This window comes from Paramormyrops kingsleyae, chromosome 15 (genome assembly GCF_048594095.1).
Source record: "Paramormyrops kingsleyae isolate MSU_618 chromosome 15, PKINGS_0.4, whole genome shotgun sequence".
In the NCBI taxonomy this organism is placed as follows: Eukaryota; Metazoa; Chordata; class Actinopteri; order Osteoglossiformes; family Mormyridae; genus Paramormyrops; species Paramormyrops kingsleyae.
Genome location: NC_132811.1, coordinates 21,433,058 through 21,452,644, shown reverse-complemented (window position 1 = coordinate 21,452,644; position 19,587 = coordinate 21,433,058). Strand labels below are relative to the sequence as shown.

General features: G+C 42.1%; 2 protein-coding genes across 2 annotated transcripts in view; both read right to left on the bottom strand.

The window, feature by feature from the left end:
* Positions 1–6,318: 6,318 nt before the first annotated feature.
* Positions 6,319–11,777, bottom strand: LOC111835452 (solute carrier family 46 member 2). Its single transcript, XM_023795793.2, has 5 exons — positions 11,361–11,777; positions 9,985–10,941; positions 9,445–9,528; positions 7,717–7,873; positions 6,319–7,285 (listed from the first exon to the last, which is right to left on the bottom strand). The coding sequence occupies exons 1-5, from the start codon at positions 11,419–11,421 to the stop codon at positions 7,195–7,197; spliced, it is 1,350 nt and encodes a 449-aa protein (XP_023651561.2). The 5' UTR covers positions 11,422–11,777; the 3' UTR covers positions 6,319–7,194.
* An 81-nt stretch (positions 11,778–11,858) lies between these two features.
* palm1a (paralemmin 1a) overlaps positions 11,859–19,587 on the bottom strand; it is a 47,946-nt gene continuing 40,217 nt past the window's right edge. Inside the window, exons 10-13 of the mRNA XM_072700092.1 lie at positions 15,684–17,832; positions 14,689–14,924; positions 13,838–13,876; positions 11,859–13,658 (exon numbers count right to left, since the gene is read on the bottom strand). Coding sequence (XP_072556193.1) covers positions 13,569–13,658; positions 13,838–13,876; positions 14,689–14,924; positions 15,684–17,832 — 2,514 coding nt within the window. The 3' untranslated portion in view covers positions 11,859–13,568. The remainder of the gene's footprint in view (positions 13,659–13,837; positions 13,877–14,688; positions 14,925–15,683; positions 17,833–19,587) is intronic.

The window sequence follows — 19,587 nt, the reverse complement described above, 5'->3', positions numbered from 1 at the left end:
GATTAGCCCGACGAACGGGGGGAAACGAAAAAGGGGCGGGAGCTGAGTGTCGGGGACACAGCCGGTTGGACAAGATGGCGTCCACTCGCAAAACCACGTCGGAAAAGTTGTGCGTGAACCTTTATTGGCCACAGTGGCCGTCGGTCATTTATTCTGCTTCCCTGTTAAAGGCGCTGATTGGACCATGCGCCATTCAATCGACTCTGGGCGGTTCTTATATGTAAGTTTTACTGCCAAAATTTCAAGAGAAAGAACGTGACTAGCAATTAAAAAATGTAAGAAATGGGTGTGTCTTTAGTTTAGCAATGTATCATGTGAACTAACTTAAAAAGGTGTTCCCTTGACGTTAAAGACGACAGATCCTCTATTAACTACTATTGCCCTGATTTAACATATGTTTGAACTATTCTAGCCTCCTGTAAGTACAGTAATTACTAGAAATTTTATAGGTGAAATACGAAGTTTCATTTCTACACATTTTCGGAATTTGTTTTCCGATTACATCAAAGATAAAATTGAGAAGTGTACTTCTTTCCCTTTTATTTACATCGTTACAACCAAGTGTATTTTTGCTTTAAAACCTCAGAACTTTGTCTTTTTTTCTAGTGCTCTCAAAATGTCTTCAAACTTTCAGTTCAAAGGCCATATGCCTTATAGGAGTGTCTCAACCAGCCTACTCTGTAACTCTGGAACCCTTGAAAAGAAAGGCGATACCGTAGTACCGTTCAGCTATAAATATTTCAAAAGGTGCAGTTTCCAGACTAAATTATTGGATATAGCAACACCATACCATACTTCACCATTCTTCGATAGCAAGTTCACTCCCAGCGAGCAGTATAACTATTCTGCTTTTTCCTTCTTCTAAATAATGTACTGTGATATTCATGTCTCCTCACAATTTCTTGTCATTCAAAATCCTATAAGACACTGTGAATAAGAAAGTCTGCTAAAAATAAAATTACACTGCTTTGTGGATCCATATACATTATGAATCCCAGAGGAAGTTCTGCTGATGTCTGCAGTGCATTGAACCAGTGCTATGTGTAACACAAATATACATATTTTGAAGTATCTTTATATGAAAACATATCTTGTGTTATAGTTTTTTTAAGCTTTCCACAAGCTTCCTTCATTACATGAATAAGCTAAGCATTTTATATAACTTAAATAAACCATAATGTAAATGTGGTACATTACAAATGATCCTTAAGAGTTTATTTAATATTAAATTGTTAATATAAACAAAATATACTTCGTATATTGTGATCAAATGAAACACGAGAGGGCAACTTTATGCTGCTGCTTCCTTTGAACTCACTCAAGAAGTAGAGCCTTGTTTAGCATTTGTAATATATCGGAAAATTCCTTACAGACGATAACAAGGAAGACTGACACCAGGCAGGGAAGTGAGGAGCTGCTGGGATTTTTAAAAAACCTTTTAAGGGCTTTGTGGTGTCAAACTCTGCCTGTCGTCGACACAGTTTCCTGATCAGATCCACTTCTGGCTGGATTGCTGTCGATTAGATTTCAGCCTCGGCGAGCATCAAAGACTCAGCTCCCTTTGATGTTTGAAAGCTTCTGGAAAATGCTTAGTGTGGGATGTATGTTCCATAGACAGCGAGCAATGGGCTAGGAAGCGTGTGATAAAAGCAGGCCGAACTGAGGGGCATTCTCTGACAAACAGCATGCTTTTCTTACAAAAAAATATCATAATCCAAGTGTTGGATATTACTGATTAACATCAATGATTTTAGCAAAATAATGCCAGCAGTTTCAGGTCTTCCTGAGATGGGCACTAAAAGGAAAACGCTCAGGATTGCTAAACAACATGTGTGTACCTACAAGGAAGTCATCATGTTACCGTGGTGACCGGAGCTCAAATGTTGAGAAGTCACCTCCATCATGCCTTTGTTTAGTGGAATAATTTAAGAGAAACTGGATACAGTTCTTCATAGTTCTGAAATGAAATGAACTGTGCCAACACTATATTCCATTCACGTCTGAATCCTTGAACACTTGTTGAATGTACCTGCATATTTTGTTTTCTGTGATGAATAGCACAGAAGCATCAAGAACACATTGTGTCTGCTGTCTGTTGATAAATATCAGGTGGTCCAAAGGACTGTATTTTCCTCCTTGCAACAGTTTTCTCATTACACATTTGTAGTCTAATTTTATGATTTTTTGCATAATTCTTTTTTCAGCTTCTGCAAATTTTTTGCATAAAACTCTCTTCTACAGCTTTCAGCAACAATGAACTGTTATCTGTGTGTTGCAGACAGGATGTGTGCCAGAAGGAACAGAAACCAACAGTATCTGCTCTGGTTTGTATTCAAAATTGTTTTGCTGAAAAGAGGAAATGCCTAATAATCAGTGCTTTTAAAAAAGTGTGTTATATTTTTTTGCGTACTTACACATCATAGTTGATTTCATGTCAATGTATTGTTGGTAGAACCAGTACTACGGAAAACATTCTTCCTGGTGTTTAAATCCCACATTTGAGTTCTTGGGTAAGCTTAGCTTTTGGCCCTTAACTGTCCTTTACAAGCAGCCCAGTATATATCGGATAACAGCATCAATAATTACTTCACTAGCTTGCTTTCAGGAAATTACTTTTCCATGTGGGTGCAGGTGACACACCTGCTTGGAGATAAATAATTGAAAGGGTCCCTTGGAGACGGGAGCGAGCCCATTGTCTCCAAGGTAGCAGGCTATTCAGCGCATTCTCAAATAACTGCTGGGAACAACAGATGACTGTAGCATTACCAAAATGTTGTTAGTAAATAAAGAAGACAAGAATTTATACAAGCTGAGTCACCTTTTCTATGAATTTAAATTGACTTTAAAAACTTTAATCTTCCTTTAATTTTAATAATTGGATTAATTTTTCCTACCAACAGACCAAAATGACATTACATATAAAATTATTTGCTGCTTCAACTTAATAAATATTGCCTGTATATCTATTACTGGTTAACGGTATTAATTGCAAAATGAAACATAAGCCTAAAATTACAGAAACCATTTATTTAATTATAGGTTTTCATAAGCATAGAGAGAAATCAAGAAACAAGTATAGCCAAGCGCTATAGGCCTGTTTAAATAAAATTACTTTTGTTTGCTTTTTATTCTACTTCAATTTACGACCATATAATCTTTACCTTCAAGTTGATGTTTAGTTATTTTCAACATTTAGACACATTTTCAAACGGTATATCAACATTCTGTACCCTATGGCTGAATATACAGTATAGTGATCTATTCCGAACGGTGCTTAATGTGTTTTTTTTTCTCATTCTTGTGTGTCCTGTAACTAAGAATTATTTAAAGAGACGACTTATAGGAAATTACTGGCTAGCTCTAACCAGACAATTACAACACAGCACAAAGTGTCTAACCAACTGTTTCGGTGTGCAGTAGTTTAGTAGGTTGTGCGCCCCCGTGTGGAGAAAAAATATTTGCAGCTTCATAACTTCGTGACGATTCGCCGACTGGGTGATAATAATAAAAAAAAATGAAAAAGCATGATATTAGTTAAATAAATTTACACAGTCCTTTAAATCTAATATGAAGTAAGTTATAGCCTACTTTAAAGTCTACCAATAACTGCAATGAAGGGAACCGTACTGTTGCGTCTCAGAAGACTAAGCCAGCCGCAGACGTCAAACTCAGTATTCAAAAGGGTGCCGTAATGAACGTTCAAAATAATCACGTACCGTAATTATTTTACATTTTTCATTTAACGTAACGCAATTAATTTAACTTTCTCAAGGCAGCGGACTCTTTCAAGGCAGCAGCGTTTTCACTTTCTGTTCCGTCCTCTTATTTGTTATTCTTATAGTGTTGTCTCAGGAGCGATAACAGGAAATAACACTTCTGCATGTTCTTTCAAAATCAACATTCCCGAATTATATAGGTGGCGAATTATAAGGATGGGTAATTCTGAGCTGTAAATCATATAGCCGATATTGAGACTCTTTTACACGATTGCTTGCTTTTTTAAAATTTATTTAATTCAAAGGGGATGCGTGCAAGGTAAATAGAACAATCGACTAAGGCTATATTCATGTAGCCTATGTATACAGATGCAGATTTCAAATAAATTTATGTTTTAAAACGACACGATAGTTATTATTTTCAATTGACTTATCTTACTTCCTGATTGTTTATTTGGCGTTTTATGTATTTTGCGCAGAGGACTCATGCGCCTGATCAAGAACCTTTGCGTTCATTCCCAATAATACGTAAATAACGGCGACCATGGATTCACACATCACGATGGTCACAAAATATTGTGAAACACCTGTACATAGTTTCTTTCTGTCGTGATGAATACCCAAGGACATTTTCCTTTTATACACCAGCACTTTATTAAACCAGATACTGCATGGTTATCCGAACTATAACAGCTAGGGGTAAAAACGGGAGTTAAAGTGTGTTCAGAAAAAAGCAAAATACAGTGGTACCTCAGAACTCGAACTTAATCCGTTCAGAACTCCGGATCGAATCCTAAATAGTTCCAGTTATGATCGAATTTTCCCCATAAGAAATAATGGAAAACCAATTAATTCTTTCCCGGTCCCAAAAAATTACACCTAAATATATTTTTTATCATTTAAACACAAAATGAACCGGATAAAACAAGAACAGCATATACTGTACTTAACACATCTAAGCACATTTATCAAAACAGCAATTTGTAAAGTAAGAAAATAAATGTATCCAAACAATGTGTAAAGTTAAAAAACATTCAGCTAGTGTAAACATGCACGATGCTATCATAGCAAATTAGAATTTAGTGATCAGTGGTCATTGTCAACACACCACAGCACACAGTGCGCAACAACGAAATGTGTCCTCTGCATTTGACCCATATGTGACTTTCGTGACATAGCAGGGGGCAGCTAATTCAGCGCCTGGGGAGCAGTGATTGGGGACGGTACCTTGCTCAGGGTACCTCAGTGGTGACTTGCTGGTGGTGAAATGCAAGGCTGAGACTGAAGCGTTACCCTTCGTTTCCGCTGAGAGATCCTGCGCATACAAATTATCTTAGGTCGGCGTTCACGGTTTGACTTCTGAGATTCAGATCGAGCTCTAGGTAATTTTTTTCTAACTGGCTGGTTCGACTTTTAAGAAATTCGAGTTCTAATGAGTTTGAGAACTGAGGTACCACTGTATATATTTGGGTCATTTTCAGTATAGGGTGTCTTTGGAACCTCGTAAAAGACATGTGTACCCTGTCAGGGGAAAGATGGGATAAGCATCCTGTTAGGGAAAGAAATACAATAAAGTGGACAATGACAGAGTGGACATTTTTAGCTAAAATGAACATTTGGTGAAAAAAATGATTAACCTACAGTTAGCAAAGTTCACAATTGTTCAAGTTGGCATTGTGTTTTCAAAACATATTCCTTCTCTGCCTTGTGCCTGTGGCTTCCAGGATAGGCTCTATACAAGCCTGCATATGACAAGTGGGTATAGAAGATGGATGGAGGGATGAATGGATGGAGGGGTTGATTGCAATGGATTGATGATGGAATTGGATATTCAATCATGACAGGGTGGGCATGTTAAGCTTGATCACAGCCAACTTCATACAAAATAAGGATTATGTATTAGGGAAAATATGTATATAAATACTTACTGAGCATGCAGAAGTTGTGCGCACTCCATCAAGGGCAGGGCAACAAAAGGTCAGTCTCTGAAAGTGTCAGCTACCCATATATGAATTAGTGGACAGCAATTCCAAGAATACACTTAAAATGTTTAAAATTACGATGACAAATGCAACTAAGTTATCAAAAGACTTGAATTATGAAAAAAATTGTTTATACAGTATATTAAAGAAAATGTGTAGTTTCTTCTACATTTCTCTCATTTAATCATTTAAAATACATATTGAAGATAACCATGCAGTCCTGGGGACATGTGAAAATCTTCTACATCTCATCAAACGAAATGTATAAAATGCATTTTACAACAAATGTTAATATATCGGCATATTCATAATTGTTTACCCATCCAGAATGATCCTTGAAAAATATTGCAATATTTGTATGAATTTTGTATCACTATACTGAGGTCACAAAATGCACTATGCTGAGAATAGCCCATTTATGAATATGGGAACACAAGTATCTTTTCGATAACTATGTGCTGAAATTACTGATTTGTTTTAGTCATAAATAAAATGCAGCATTTCTCTTCACTGAGAATGGGTTTATTCCATTTAACCTTGTGTTTGCTGTTACGGAGTCAGAGGTTCCCAAACAGTTAGTTTCATTTGCTTTGAGTAGATTGACTGGTAAGATAAGGTAAGATGACTTTTATTGCATGTAAAGTGCAAACAATCAAACATATAGTGCTAAATGAGACAGAGTGCAAAGACAGTACACATTATGCAGACATTAAATGTTGTGCAAACAAATTTAAAAAGTAAACAATAATTTGCACCAAAACTGCATCGTCAGGCGGCTCCATGAAGCCAACCATGCCGAGATATGGTCCTTCACCACAGTGACAGCTCCAACTGCGGTGGAGGAGCCAGGCAGGAACCAAAGAATAAGCACGTGATGGAAGCGAGAGCATGGAATGAAGGAAGACATGAATGTGGCCCTCAGCTGGTAGAGATGTTAGTCTATTGGCTCCAGATGGAGCTGAGCAAGATGTCTCAACTGTGGATAATCCTCCTGATTCTGGGGTCTTTTTCAAAGGATATCGGGGTCTTTTTTTTTTGTCAGACTTCGAGGGTTTTTCCAGCATCGTCAGTCCTGCAAACAAGATGCCCAGCACTGCCTATAGTCCCGGAAACAAACATGTTCAAGAAAAGTTGTCAAAAAGTAGGCTAGCAGCTAGAAGTGCGTGTTTGAGATGTCGTCACGGTGATTTTCTGGCTGAACCTTGCTTTGTAATCTTTAAGGCACTTATTCCTTTCATCTTTCAGTCAGTGTCTCAGAACTTGTTCTAACACTAATATGCAAATTAAAAGAAACTACAACAGTACACAGAAACATCCATATTCAGCCTCGTCATGGTTGTTCATTAATTCAAATAAAACTTCTTATAATACTTTTGGAGAATTGAGCATAGCTTCACTGAAATACAGGTAAAAGAAATGAAAACCTTAATGAAATGTTGTTTCAAACATTGTTTCTCTTTAACGGTGTGCTTCCAGGCGAGATGTTCTTCAGACATTTAGCCCTCTGCAGTATTTATGCTGTGGTAGGAATGGTCAACATCCAGAATTGCCACATAGCCATGCCTGATACCTCTCCAGTTTAGGTAACTGTTGAAGACAATGAAATAGGGGAACTGATAAATAGAACCAATTATTTTTTCAGTATTTCGGTAAAATATTTAATCTTATTCAGAACAAATTTTCAAAACTCACTCTATCAATTTTGGTGTTTTTGAGATGAGACCGCCAATGACCTAAAGTCAGGCTTCCTCATGATGTGTAACAGTGTTGGGAACCAAAATTCACTCAGTCCTCATGTAATCCAATGAAGAATTTTCAATTGGACTGAGTAAATCCCATGGACTGAGTGAATTTTGGAAATTTGCAATTAGAGGACTAAGACAAGCCATGTGAATTTTCGAGAAAGCTAAGCATTTTGTGCAAAATTAAATGACCCCCAAATATTTGATGTGAATATGATTTGTCATACGGTACACAGAGGTACAGAGTTCAGCTTCCGTTTTTGCAGAAACACTCACAGAATTGGAATGACACTGAGGTAGCTGATGGTGCAGGAGATAAGGAAGCAGAGTCCAGGGTACCAGCTCAGAGTTCGAGGGTAAACAGAGCTGAAGAAGACGGTGGACAGGACCTCAGTGACAGCCAGGGCAGACTGCAGCAGACCGAACACGCGTCCTGGGCAGAAACACACGGACACACATAGTAAACCATGTGGTGTTAATGGACCTACAGAGGAAAGCTGTGTGACACAGGGGGTACATTAACACCCCCCCAACCCCGGAAGAATGAGGTAACAGTGTTATCAGCCTTTTCAAGTATTAATTCAGTCATTTTCATGCCCACCACCATCTTGATGGAGTCATTGAGTAAATCAGGGGTATCAGATGCATTTCAGTCGATGGGTCATACATATGTTGTAGAAATTTCAGCTGGAGATTTGGTTTATATATGAACTGAATATTTTTTTCTACTTGGACTAACAGGCTATGGTAATTCAGCTCTGCATACAATGTCTAATTCACCCCCACACTGTCAGAACAGGGTAGACACACACGTTAACAGGTGTCGAGGCAGTGAGCACAGCTGATTTTTCAGGGCAATTTTAGGGCCTTCGGGAAGAGTCAGATTGCTGCATAATTCAGTGAGACTATTGTCTAAAACTTCCCATTTTGCTATGTCATGTTTGGGAAAGATAGGGGAACAAAGCAGGGTTTCATCTTAGCACGTAAACAGGGTTATATATCACAGCCGCATACCTTTAGCACAACCTAGTGTGGGTGCAGGCAAAGACGACTTTAATAAAAACAGTTTATGGCTCTGATACCCTTATCTTACAGCTGATCAAGAACACTGAAGACCTGGTACAGGTGTTTTGGGAGCTGGGAGGGAGCAAAAATTTGGAATGTCTGGGGGTCCCCGAAGACTGGTTTGGGAAACACTGACTTATAGCACTGGAATTACATCAAGCAGAGTCTCCACATTTAGCTGTGCTAACTAATATCCCTTGGTTTCTGTTTTTCATCCATAATGAACTGAATCGAGTCTGAAGGTGGACAATACATGTGGAGCAATAACAAACATCTGCCCTGTGAATTGTCTTTTGGTGCTTAGAGGCAGGGGCGTTGCTAGAGATTTTGGGCCCCATGAAAGCATATCATATTAGGCCCCCCAGTCCAAACCAATCCAGTTATTTTCCTAATTTTTTAGGGCCCCTGTCACTCAGGGGCCCTTGGAATCGTCCTAGCTTTCCTCCCCCTTACGGCGCCCCTGCTTAGAGGATATTAGAAGTTAGGCTACAAAATGAATGAACAATGGTGCTTAACAAAATCTGGCTACGGCTAACAAACTGCTGCGCTTTCAGTAAACAGAGCTCCACCTACCTGTGATCTGAGGTAGCTCTATAGTTGCAGTTCAGCACAGTCTATGTAGTTAATTACCATATAGTAATTCACCAAGTACCAATCCAGTTAAATATACATTCCATTGTATGTAAAGGCACAATGGAAAAAGATGTAACACCTGCCATTGATTGAATTATAAGTGATATCACTGACTCATTGATCTGCCTTCTAATTTCTAATGATATTAAAAACTGAATCCTGCCACGTTGTTCTGATAAAACTTTGGCAGAAATGTCCTCTGTGGCATTGCTTTCATCTGTTCTCTGGATTCTGGCTGCCCTTCTTATTTAAAGTTGTTCTTTGTGTCACCTCTCTGATCGTTGTCGATTGTTGATACCTACTCACCGTACATCTGAGAATCCATGATTTTGGAGAGTTGGGCTCTAATCGTCGGCATGGGAATGCAGGCAAACATCATCACTGCACGCGCTACAGGCACAGAGGTAAGGCTGTCAGGAGGTGAAACACTTAGAAAAGCAATAATGTGAAGTTCAGTGGATGGATTCACTGGATACAAATGGACAGCACTATAATAAAGCCAAAAAACCTGCTTATGCCTTCTTGAACAGGGTAACAGTGCATGCAGATGATTTTTAAAATATTCTAAATGTTGTCCCCACTAGTATGACGATTTGTTGAGCAAATGCCAAGTTAACCAACCCTCTTTCCACCCCCATAGTGGTATCTCACTGTCTCCATCCTGCCTGTTTGTTTTTCAATTAGATAGTGTTTCATTAGTCAGGATTTTCAAAGTGTGTATGTAAGAAAGGGCGTAGGTTTAGTTTCAACTTTGTTAGGGACCAAATCAGCTCCAAATCAATCGGAACATACATATTCCTGCCATCCATACCCAAATCTACACCCTTGGTTGTAAGAATGACCCACCGAAGAAATAGATCCAACTGCGAGTGGCAAAGGCCAATATGGCCATCCCAGTGCAGTTGGACACGACGCCCAGCAGGATGAGCGCCATGTCCCCTAGAGGGCGGGACAGCAGCAGCACGCCCAGGAAGCTGCTGAGGTACATGGCGCTGGTGGCGGCCCTGCCGTAGCCCGTCCACACCGAGTCCCAGCTGAGGGGCGGCTTCAGCACGAAGAGGCACAGCACACCCTCTGCCCCGGTCATGCCCAGGAAGAACAGTATCATGGCTGAGAAGAGCAGGGCCACGGCACCGCGGTCGTATGGGGCCGCCTTTTGGGGCCCGGAGTGGCCCCCAGGGACGGACGGGCTGGGGTACGACAGCAGAAAGGCAGAGTAGAGGAGTCCGAGGGTGCAGAGCGCCAGGCTGGTGAGAATCAGGGCCACGCCGGACTGGCCGACCCGATACACATAGCCGGAGAGCAGCCCCCCCAGCACGCCGGCCACCCCACTGCAAAAGTCCACAACGTTCAGCTTGAGGCTGCGGCGGCCCTCCTCCGAGCTGAGGGCGGCCAGGGACACCACCCCCCCCCAGTAGCCTGGAGATCCGCCGCTCAGGCCGTACACGGCAGACCCTGCATAGAGAACCGCCAGGGGCAGCCGGAAGAGCATGAAGAAGAGCAGGAAAATCTTGGCCAAGACGGAGCCGATCTGCGGCACCACCAGCAGCACGCGGGGGCCGAGGCGGTCGGAGAGGTGTCCCAGGAGCAAGGTGGACATGAGGGACAGCAAGGAGGCCAGAATTTGGTGGATCAGGAAGAAATGGGTGGAGAGTGCCTGGGCGCGGTCGCTCTGCCCCTCTGCCTGCTCCAGGGTGCGGTTATAAACGGCCAGCGTCAGGGCCGTGTCAAAGAAAGAGGTCCCCACTGTGTTTATCACCACAACGGGCTCCACCAAGGCCCAGGAAAGCCCCATTGCTCTCCCTGCAAATGGAGAAGAAGTTACGGCTTGTTATACTTATATAAAGTTTAATCACCACTTTACTGTCAGGCTCATTTCACAGTATAATGTTTGAGTGGCTTAGCTCACCACACAGAAGGCTATACAGATTGTTTGCACAAAACAGGCCATATTTACACATATACATCAAGACATGGGTGTCTTTAGGTCCGATCACTCGGAGCTACACCCCCAAGAATTTTAGCCCTGATGCCATCTTCTTTAAAAAAAAAGTCAAGGCCCAGGTAAACTTGACTTACCCCCTGATCTTTTCAATAGCTAGAAACTGCCCTGCGTCGAGACGTCAATAGAGACGTCCATATTCACACATATACGTCTAATCCTTCGTGCTGGTTTACGGTACAACGGAGTTCTTCATTGTAGTAAATCGCAACATACATACCCCAGCGACGGATTCCTCCTGCGTTATGCCCCAGTGTGAGTGAACATGACGGATCGCTCATCTCTGCTCTGGAAACCTGAGACTAATCACGACATCCTCGTTCGGTGTGTACCGGAGCAAAAAGGGAAGAAGGTGGCAACATGGAGAAGTTGGTATAAAGCAAAGTGAAAGTGATAAAAGAGAAGAAACGGTATCAATGCCAAGGAGTCATGGAGACGAGAATCGATGCCACGGACCTGTGGACACATGCAGCGTTACAAACCGATAAAAGCTCGGATTCGGAACTCGCACACTCTTAGATGAAATATCTCTACTTTCATATTCTGTTCACCGTTACTTGCCCCGTTTTAGTGACTTTCCCTGCTGAAATACTCATCACACCATGAACTCTATATCTCCAGGTGACTTTTGACTGTGAACATTTTGTACATTATTAACAGTGAAAAAAATCCTGCTTTATCTGCCATGGCTTGAAAAGGTTTTATTGCAAAGACAGAAGAGTTTCAAAAGTTTTATTTATTCAAACTCATGTATCATAATCTTATCCACTATAAATATCAACAATAATGCATTTAGTACATCAAGGCACTATATATACATTCAAAATAATTTAAAATAAATTATGCAACTATGCATGTCATTATATTACCTTGTAATTAAAACGCAGGGCTCATTGCATAAAAGATAAAGTTTGTAGAAAAAAACTATTATACTGATTGAATAAGAAAAAATAATGGATTGTTCAATCAAGAATCTAAACGTTATGCTATTTCACCATACCTTCAATAAAAAATCTAAACTGTACAGGTTATTAAAAGAAAAATCTAAACACTACATTTAAAACTTTGTCATAATGTAGCAAAACACCATTAAAACACATCAGAAATTACATAAAATATTGATGTCAAAAGATACCTTTCACACTATATATTCATTAGCCTGTCCGAAATAAGGAAATAAATCCTCTCTTTTATAATTTAAGAGTCCAGTTGTATTCAAAATTAACAGTATCATTTTTGGTTAATGTGAGTTGAAACTGAAGTTACAAAAAGAGTTGTATAACAAAAATATGTTGTTTTTATGTAGTCTTGCTGTGTATCTTTAGTATGCAGACTCTCATACTCGTATTAAATAATATATATCAGCACTAATGCTTCAGTGTCAAAGTAATTGAGAGTGAAAGTATTAAGTGCATATTCCAAGTCCTATAAATCCCTTTAAAAGATGTCACAAGATTAACGCCACAAGCTACAACTAAGCACATTTTAAATACATTACCTAGACACAGTATGTTATTAATGGGTGTGCTTATCTGGTATACAGTAACTGTGCTTACAGTAAGCCAAAGGCAGGTGGGGTAGCTATGACTCACTTCCGGATTCAAATTTTTCATTAATTTAATTAATTCTGTTTCCTTAATTTAATTTTTCTGTACCTCCCTACAGTAAACGATATTCTACATTCGCAGTATTTTTGTCATTCTACTATTTTTCCTTAACGTAGCTTATTCCCTTCACTACCATATGTTGATTAGCCTTCTTTGGAATTGCAATAGCGAAATCTGTTTAATTAGCCAAAATGTGCTCATATTAATTTTCCTCTGATCAAATGATCATATCCTGGTTCTACTTTCTCTTTTGTAATAAGAGCAGACAGCTGCTGCTCGTGTTGGGCTAATCTCACAGCTATTCTGCTCTTACTAGCTCCTTGCTCTGTAAGAAGTTGTTGTGTAGCTCCTGCTTCAATACTGCTCACACTCATACCTGGGTACTGGAAGCTCAGCCTAGCTGCACTTATGCCTATTCAACTGCATGACAGCATGTTTGCAATGTACTATTTGCCCGACTTGATCGGACTTTGGACTTAGGTCTGCTAAATATGTAAAATATAAATGTAAAATGAACATGTACACAATGACTTTAGCAGTAGTTATGTAGTAATGGAGAAGGGGGGAGAATTTTTAACTATTTATTTTTGTTAACTTTCTGTAGCTGAAATAAAACCTCATGAAAACCCTCAGTGCAGTAGGGGCTGATGAATAGACTGGGGGGGGGGGGCACTCACAGAGGGCCTTTAGTCGACAGTGCGCACGTCTGTGGGAGGGGGGAATGCAAGAGGAAGTTGGGAGTGGAAAGGAAATATTCCCTTGGAGAGTCCCGGAGAAGGGGCTGGTGGAGAACAACGCCCTTCTCTCTCTTGGCAGAGGACTCAGTCGCAGTCTTTGTTGGCGAACACTCCTGCTTCCCACCGGAGGGCGCGCGTGTTTTTATGCCGGGTAACTCGAGTAGCCTCCAGGACCTTCAAGGGGAGAGCCAGACATGACAGCAGAGGTGAACCTCACATCTCGTCCTTTCACAGCCAGATCATAGGGATGCACAGCCTGGCTGTAGTGACTGGACGGAATGCAGGCTGATTTTTGTAAATCTAAGGAAGCCTCACTAGGTCTTTACGTATTGCAGGTTACAATGAATAGTTACCTCACTATTTACATCATCAGTTGGATGGATTCCAGCGTACTGCAAGACAAAGAAGATGTATAGTCAGGAGTTTCCAACCATGCTTCATCATCCGGTGAATCTTTATCAGTGCATTATTTACATGGATGTTTTTATTTGCATTGTATCTTTTTAGCTGAGTGTTTTATCCAAAGAAATGTAAAACTGTGAAGGTAGGATCAGCCAGTTGCTCTGCCCACCACAGAGATTTGAACTGGAGATGGATAATTCAGGTCCAGAAAGTAAAAATCCAGACCAAGATTTTGTTTCAGCCAACTGGTTGAGTACTCTGTGACTGTGACTCTTTATAGTGAAGTGTATGGTTGAAACAAAATCTTGGTCTGGATTTTTGATTTTCTGGACCTGGACTAACCACCTCTGCTTTCTGATCACAGGCATGGAATCCTAATCCTCTGGGCCACACATTACCCTCATTTTCAAGCTGCTGACAGCGAGTAAAACAGGGGGAAAAGGTGTCACCTCTGTAGGCCCTGGAGCTGTAAGGTTGTTCACATCTCCAGCTCCCCCACACCTCTACTCTCAGCATATATACATCAGAACTGCAGCACCCACTGTCAGATGTGCGTGGGTGGGGAGTATGAAAAAGGTGTCATTTCCTCATAGAATGTTTTGTCAGTCGATACGTCACAGGGTACAGAAATAGATGTGGATAGCTAGTGTGAAACTGAAGTAAAAATATAATGTGTAAAAGACCGCTGTCCCTGTACAGCAGTGTTTCTCATTCTATTCTTCAAGGACCCACAGACAGTCCCCATTTTGGACTGGGAAACACTGCTGTACAGGACAGAGCAAAGCCCCCCTTTTCCACTAACCACGCTCTCCTCCAGCTTCAGCCTGGGGCTCCTGTCTTCCATGTCCCCCAGCAGGGTTTCGGTCAGGCCCTTCTGTGCGACTGCGCCACCTGCCCCGGACCTCATTGTCTGCGGCTTCTGGGCGTGGACTCTGGCCGGGCTGGGTGAGTCTTGCCAAGAGGAGCTCCAGGGTTGGGCCGTCACGACAGGGATGGAGGGGAAGCTGGGGACTGATGGGGGGGGCAGGGCGGAGCTAGCTGTAACCGAGAGACAACGAAGACAAAAACATTGTTTTGCGTCACTGTGTCACATGGCCAAGATGTTCAGTATAATATAAAATACAATATATTAAACTGTATTGTCTTCTACCATATTGTAGTCTTTTGAACTTCTGTAATTTTATAGCTTTAGGGAATTGATATTAATCTGCATTATAATATGAAACAGAAAAACAGATATCCCTATGCCTGGTAGTTTTGTGAAGCAGCGACTAACACTGTAGATTAAAGCAAAGAATGGATGGTCAAACCCATTTCCAAAAGCTGTAACGAACAGTGAAACACATTGCCATACTTTCACCAGCAGATGGCGATATTATTCTGCCATGGATGAGCTAATGCTGAGTGTGCAGTCTGGGAAACACTTTTGGGTGTGTTACCAAGCCCTTTGTGACTTATTTTAGCTGTTTCCAGAGAAGGACGGTGCTCTCTTTCAATTATTAACTGCAGCACAGCAAAGCACCAGTTTTAGTCTGTATGACACGTACAAAGTTCAAGTCAGTCATTCCACATGTGAATAACATAAGAGAACTTTACCTTAAGAATTTGAAGATTAAAGTACTGATACAAAAAGAGAAATGGTAGGGTGCAAAAATAATAAATAATAGAGTCCTGAGATATACAAGACATCTAAGGATGACAGGAATAACAGCAAGACTGTCATCATATAACTTCTGAAGTTACGTGATGGATGTACATTCTGGGCACAGATGACACAAAGGCATCAACAGCTCATACCTTTTGTTGTCACCAAAGTCGCTTGGGTGGCTCTGAGACCCCAGGGGGAAGACAGGCCTGGCCAGCTTTTGCCTGGCTGTGCCTCAGGGGACATGAGCGTTGTACCAGTAGAGGGTGCTCTCTTATCCACATTATCCAGGCCCTCATCATGAAGCTGGGCCAAGCTGCCGCCACCCCGCAGTAGCCGAAGCTCCTCCTCTCTTTTGATGTCTTGCTCTATCTCTTTGAGAATTGCCTCTGGGGTGTCCACCTTGCGAGGCCTCAGACTGAACTTCTCATGGGACCCTGCCTGGGGCACGATGTACCTCCCAGTCAGTGAAGGCCACAAGAGTCGCAGGTCAGTGGGTGTGGAGGGAGTGGATGGAGAGGGACTGTAACTGTTTTGCACCGATCTATTGTCGAGTATCCACTGAGCTGTTTCCTCAGGGTGCCGGTGAGGACAGCAAGGAGACAGGACATCTTCTGTTTTGCTGTCACGTCTCCATTCTGCTGGGGTGCTGCAGTCTGGTGTCCTGAGCGCCTCCTCAGCACCTGTTTTGATTTGCATCGCATCAAGGTGGTTTCCTGTGATGCTCGTCTTGGGGGGCGTGACTGGAACCTCGTCTGCTTGCTGCTCAATGACCTCCATCCTATCTCCCAGTTCCTGGGGAGCGCCATCGTTATACAGACTCGACGCTCTCCCTTGATGGTGCAGCTTTTCTTCTCGCTGGCTCTCCAGCTCTATCTCCCGCTGGAGGAAGAAGCTTACTCTGCCCTTATCCCTGGCCTTGGTTGGTGTGCCGATGGGTCCTGTCCGAGAAAGAAATGGCTTGGTTTTAATTTCCACCATCTCCTTTATGTTTGTGTGCTTGATGCCTCGCTCTCGTCGCAAACTCTCTTCCCTCTCCTGGGCGAGACGGATCTCCTTCTCGATGGGTGTCTCGGCCTCATCTAAAGGTTGTGGCTCCTGACCGTATTCCTGCCCCATGAAGGCATACTGATCACTCACATGGCCTGGTGGAAGCATGGATCCACAGCCAAGCTTCTCATCACAGCAGCTTTGGTTTGCGGTTGTTTCCTCTGATGTGTAAACTGTTACGCATTTGTTATCAAATAAGTCATTCCTAATTGAATATGATTCTTGGTTTTGACTCCTGATTGGTTTCTCTCCAGTGAGGCTCTCATAACCATGTCTCCTCAGCATGACCAGCCCTCCCTCAGCTTGTGGTGGTCGTTCTTTGTTTGCAGATTGGTAAGGTTCCTGAGGAACATTCTGGAAGAGGTTGGATCGGGACTGTTCCATTGTGAGGAACTGTTGCCGTGCTATATTGAAGTTAATCTTCTCTGTGTCAATGGCGCCAGGCTCTGCCTTGGCTGTCTCTCGATCTGCCCTGGATGGGCTATAGTAGAGGCTCAGCCCATCCAACACCCTCTGGGGCGGATTGCTGAGGTCCAAGTCTTCAAGTGCCTCCCACTGCTCTATGTCAACAGGTTTCCTCTTCGGTGCCTGGCTGTGGATGATCTCCAACCTTTGCTGAACTTGCTCCAGGTCATCTTGCACTATCGCAGGCACAGCGGCTACCTGGGAGAACGAGTCCTCCTCGCCATCCTGGAAGAGCTTCTCCGGCTTCTTCTCGCTGTACGCCTGCAACTTGAAGCCATTTGCCTCCTTGAGGGTGGCTAGTTTGTTCTGTCTCTCTGGGGAGACCATCCAGGCCTCTGTCTTCTCCACGTCTTCGCCCATGAAGGAGTAGAAGCCATGCCAAGTGCCTGAGCTACTATCACTGCTAATGCTAGTAGGACTACTGGGATGGTGGTCCTTGCTGTAGCTTCCCTCAGAAACCTGCACCTTCCAGGGCCTTTCAAACACGTCATTATCACTCTCCGTCTCCTGCAATGTCACCGAGGTTAGTGAGTCATTCAGGCCCCGTCTCTCACTGCAGGTCCATGTGCTGTCCCAACTGCTTTCTTCTCCGCTAGAACAGAGCACGGTTCTTAAGTCTGCTGGTTCCAGTCTAGGGGACAGTGGCTGCATCACCCACTTCTTGGGCATGCTCTCCATTAGTGGTCTGGATGGAGCACCTTCCTGTGGAGATGGAGGTGCTTGTGTGGCAGGGGCTTGGTGAGACGGCATCGATATTTGATCTTCTTGCATCACTGGCAGCACACCCTGTCAGTGGTTTGGTGCAACAAAGAGTAAATTAATGCAAATTTATAAAAGTACAAGCCCAAACAAAACTTGCTCGTTTGTCTTGTAGAATGCATCAGTGTGATTCATTATTCAGTATGTTTAGTAGGAACTATTCTTTTAATTTTTTTTACACCCAGCATTCTTGGTATCAGGAATATGGATATTGATTACGTCAATGTACAACTCATTTGTTAATTTTGTACAGTGTCCATCAATAGTTTGGAGGCACCTACTGATAGAAAGGGTTTATTTGTATTCCTCTCTACATTTTACAATAATTATAAAGACATCAAAACTATCAAATAACATTTATGGAATTATGCACTGACCAAAAAAAATTGTTTTGGGGGGGCAGCTCTATGGGTTGGGACTGCTGGTTCAAATCCATGGATCAGCAAAGTTATCCCACCATTGGGTCCTTGAACAAGGCCCTTAACCACAACTGCTCCAGGGACTGGCTGACCCTACTGTCTCCTCTACACCAGTTTCATGACGTGGCCTCCTGGGATGCTTTTACACATGCTGAGCACTCATTGGCCGCTTTTCCTTCACTCTCTAGTCAAACTATTCCCAAACAATTTCTCCTGTGTTTAGGTCAGGTGGCCAGGTCATGTGATGCGACACCATCCCCCTGCTTTGTAGGTGGCTTGTCGTCCAAACTTTTGACTGGTACTGTATAAATGAGTTATGTTATGATGTCTGATCCAAAAGATATAAACAGAGAAACTGACTTGAGTAAATCTCTCTCTCTCTCTCTCTCTCTCTCTGTCTCACACACACACACACACACACGTAGGGTAAACATATCCTTATGGGGACCGCTCATTCATTTCAATGGGAAAAATGCTAACGCTAACTATGACAACCTTAACTCCTACCCTGCCCTAACCATAACCATAAGTAACCTAACAAAATACAAGAGTTTTTGCATTTTTAGTTTTTTCATAGCAGTCACCGATTTTTATAAAATAAAACACACACACACACACACACACACACACACACACACACACACACAAATATTTCATATCTTTAAAAGAGCTCTCCATTAATTTTTGGGGGTATAACCCCAATCCCAGCTATGATGACCTTAACCCCTACGCAGCCATAACCTTAGCCATAAGTAAAGATAACCATAAGTAACCAAACAAAGTACAATAGTTGCATTTTTAGTTTTTTCATTGCAGTCATGAAATTTTATAAAATAGAATTTTCCCATAGGTAAAAAAACGGGTATTCATCACATAGTGGGAACATTTGGTTCCCACAAGGTAAGGTATACCTGGACCACACACACACACACACACACAGAGCAGGAACACCTCCACAGACACAGGGGTACGATCTGAGCCCCCCACCCTAGGGTGTCAGCCTACCGCAGGGTGGGCAATCTTATCCGCAAAGGGTCGGTGTGTGTGCAGGTTTTTGGGATAACCTGTAGGTCAGCTGTTCAAACCCAGGTGTGAGGACTCTTCAGCCAATCAGTCCTCTAATTAGTAATCTAATTAGGGAGTTTCAGCGAAAACCTGCATACACACCGGCCCTTTCTGGGTAAGATTGCCCAACCCTGGCTCATGGCATTACCCACTGAGATACTGTGTCATCCTGGTCACAGAGCCTCATTGTACTTTAATTTTTGCAGTGATGCAAAATGAATTTAATGCATTCATTGAATTAGATTAATTCACATGGATTCCAAAATGTCTATGGAGCGGAGTAATTTCAGACATTTTT

Coding starts and splice junctions, on each gene's coding strand:
- LOC111835452 (XM_023795793.2), bottom strand. CDS start 11,421: ATGAGCGATCCGTCATGTTCACTCACACTGGGGCATAACGCAGGAGGA. Junction 9,529..9,984: donor CAGTTGGATCTATTTCTTCG/GTGGGTCATTCT, acceptor CTGTGCCTGTAG/CGCGTGCAGTGATGATGTTT. Junction 7,286..7,716: donor CTCAGTGTCATTCCAATTCT/GTGAGTGTTTCT, acceptor TGTCTTCAACAG/TTACCTAAACTGGAGAGGTA.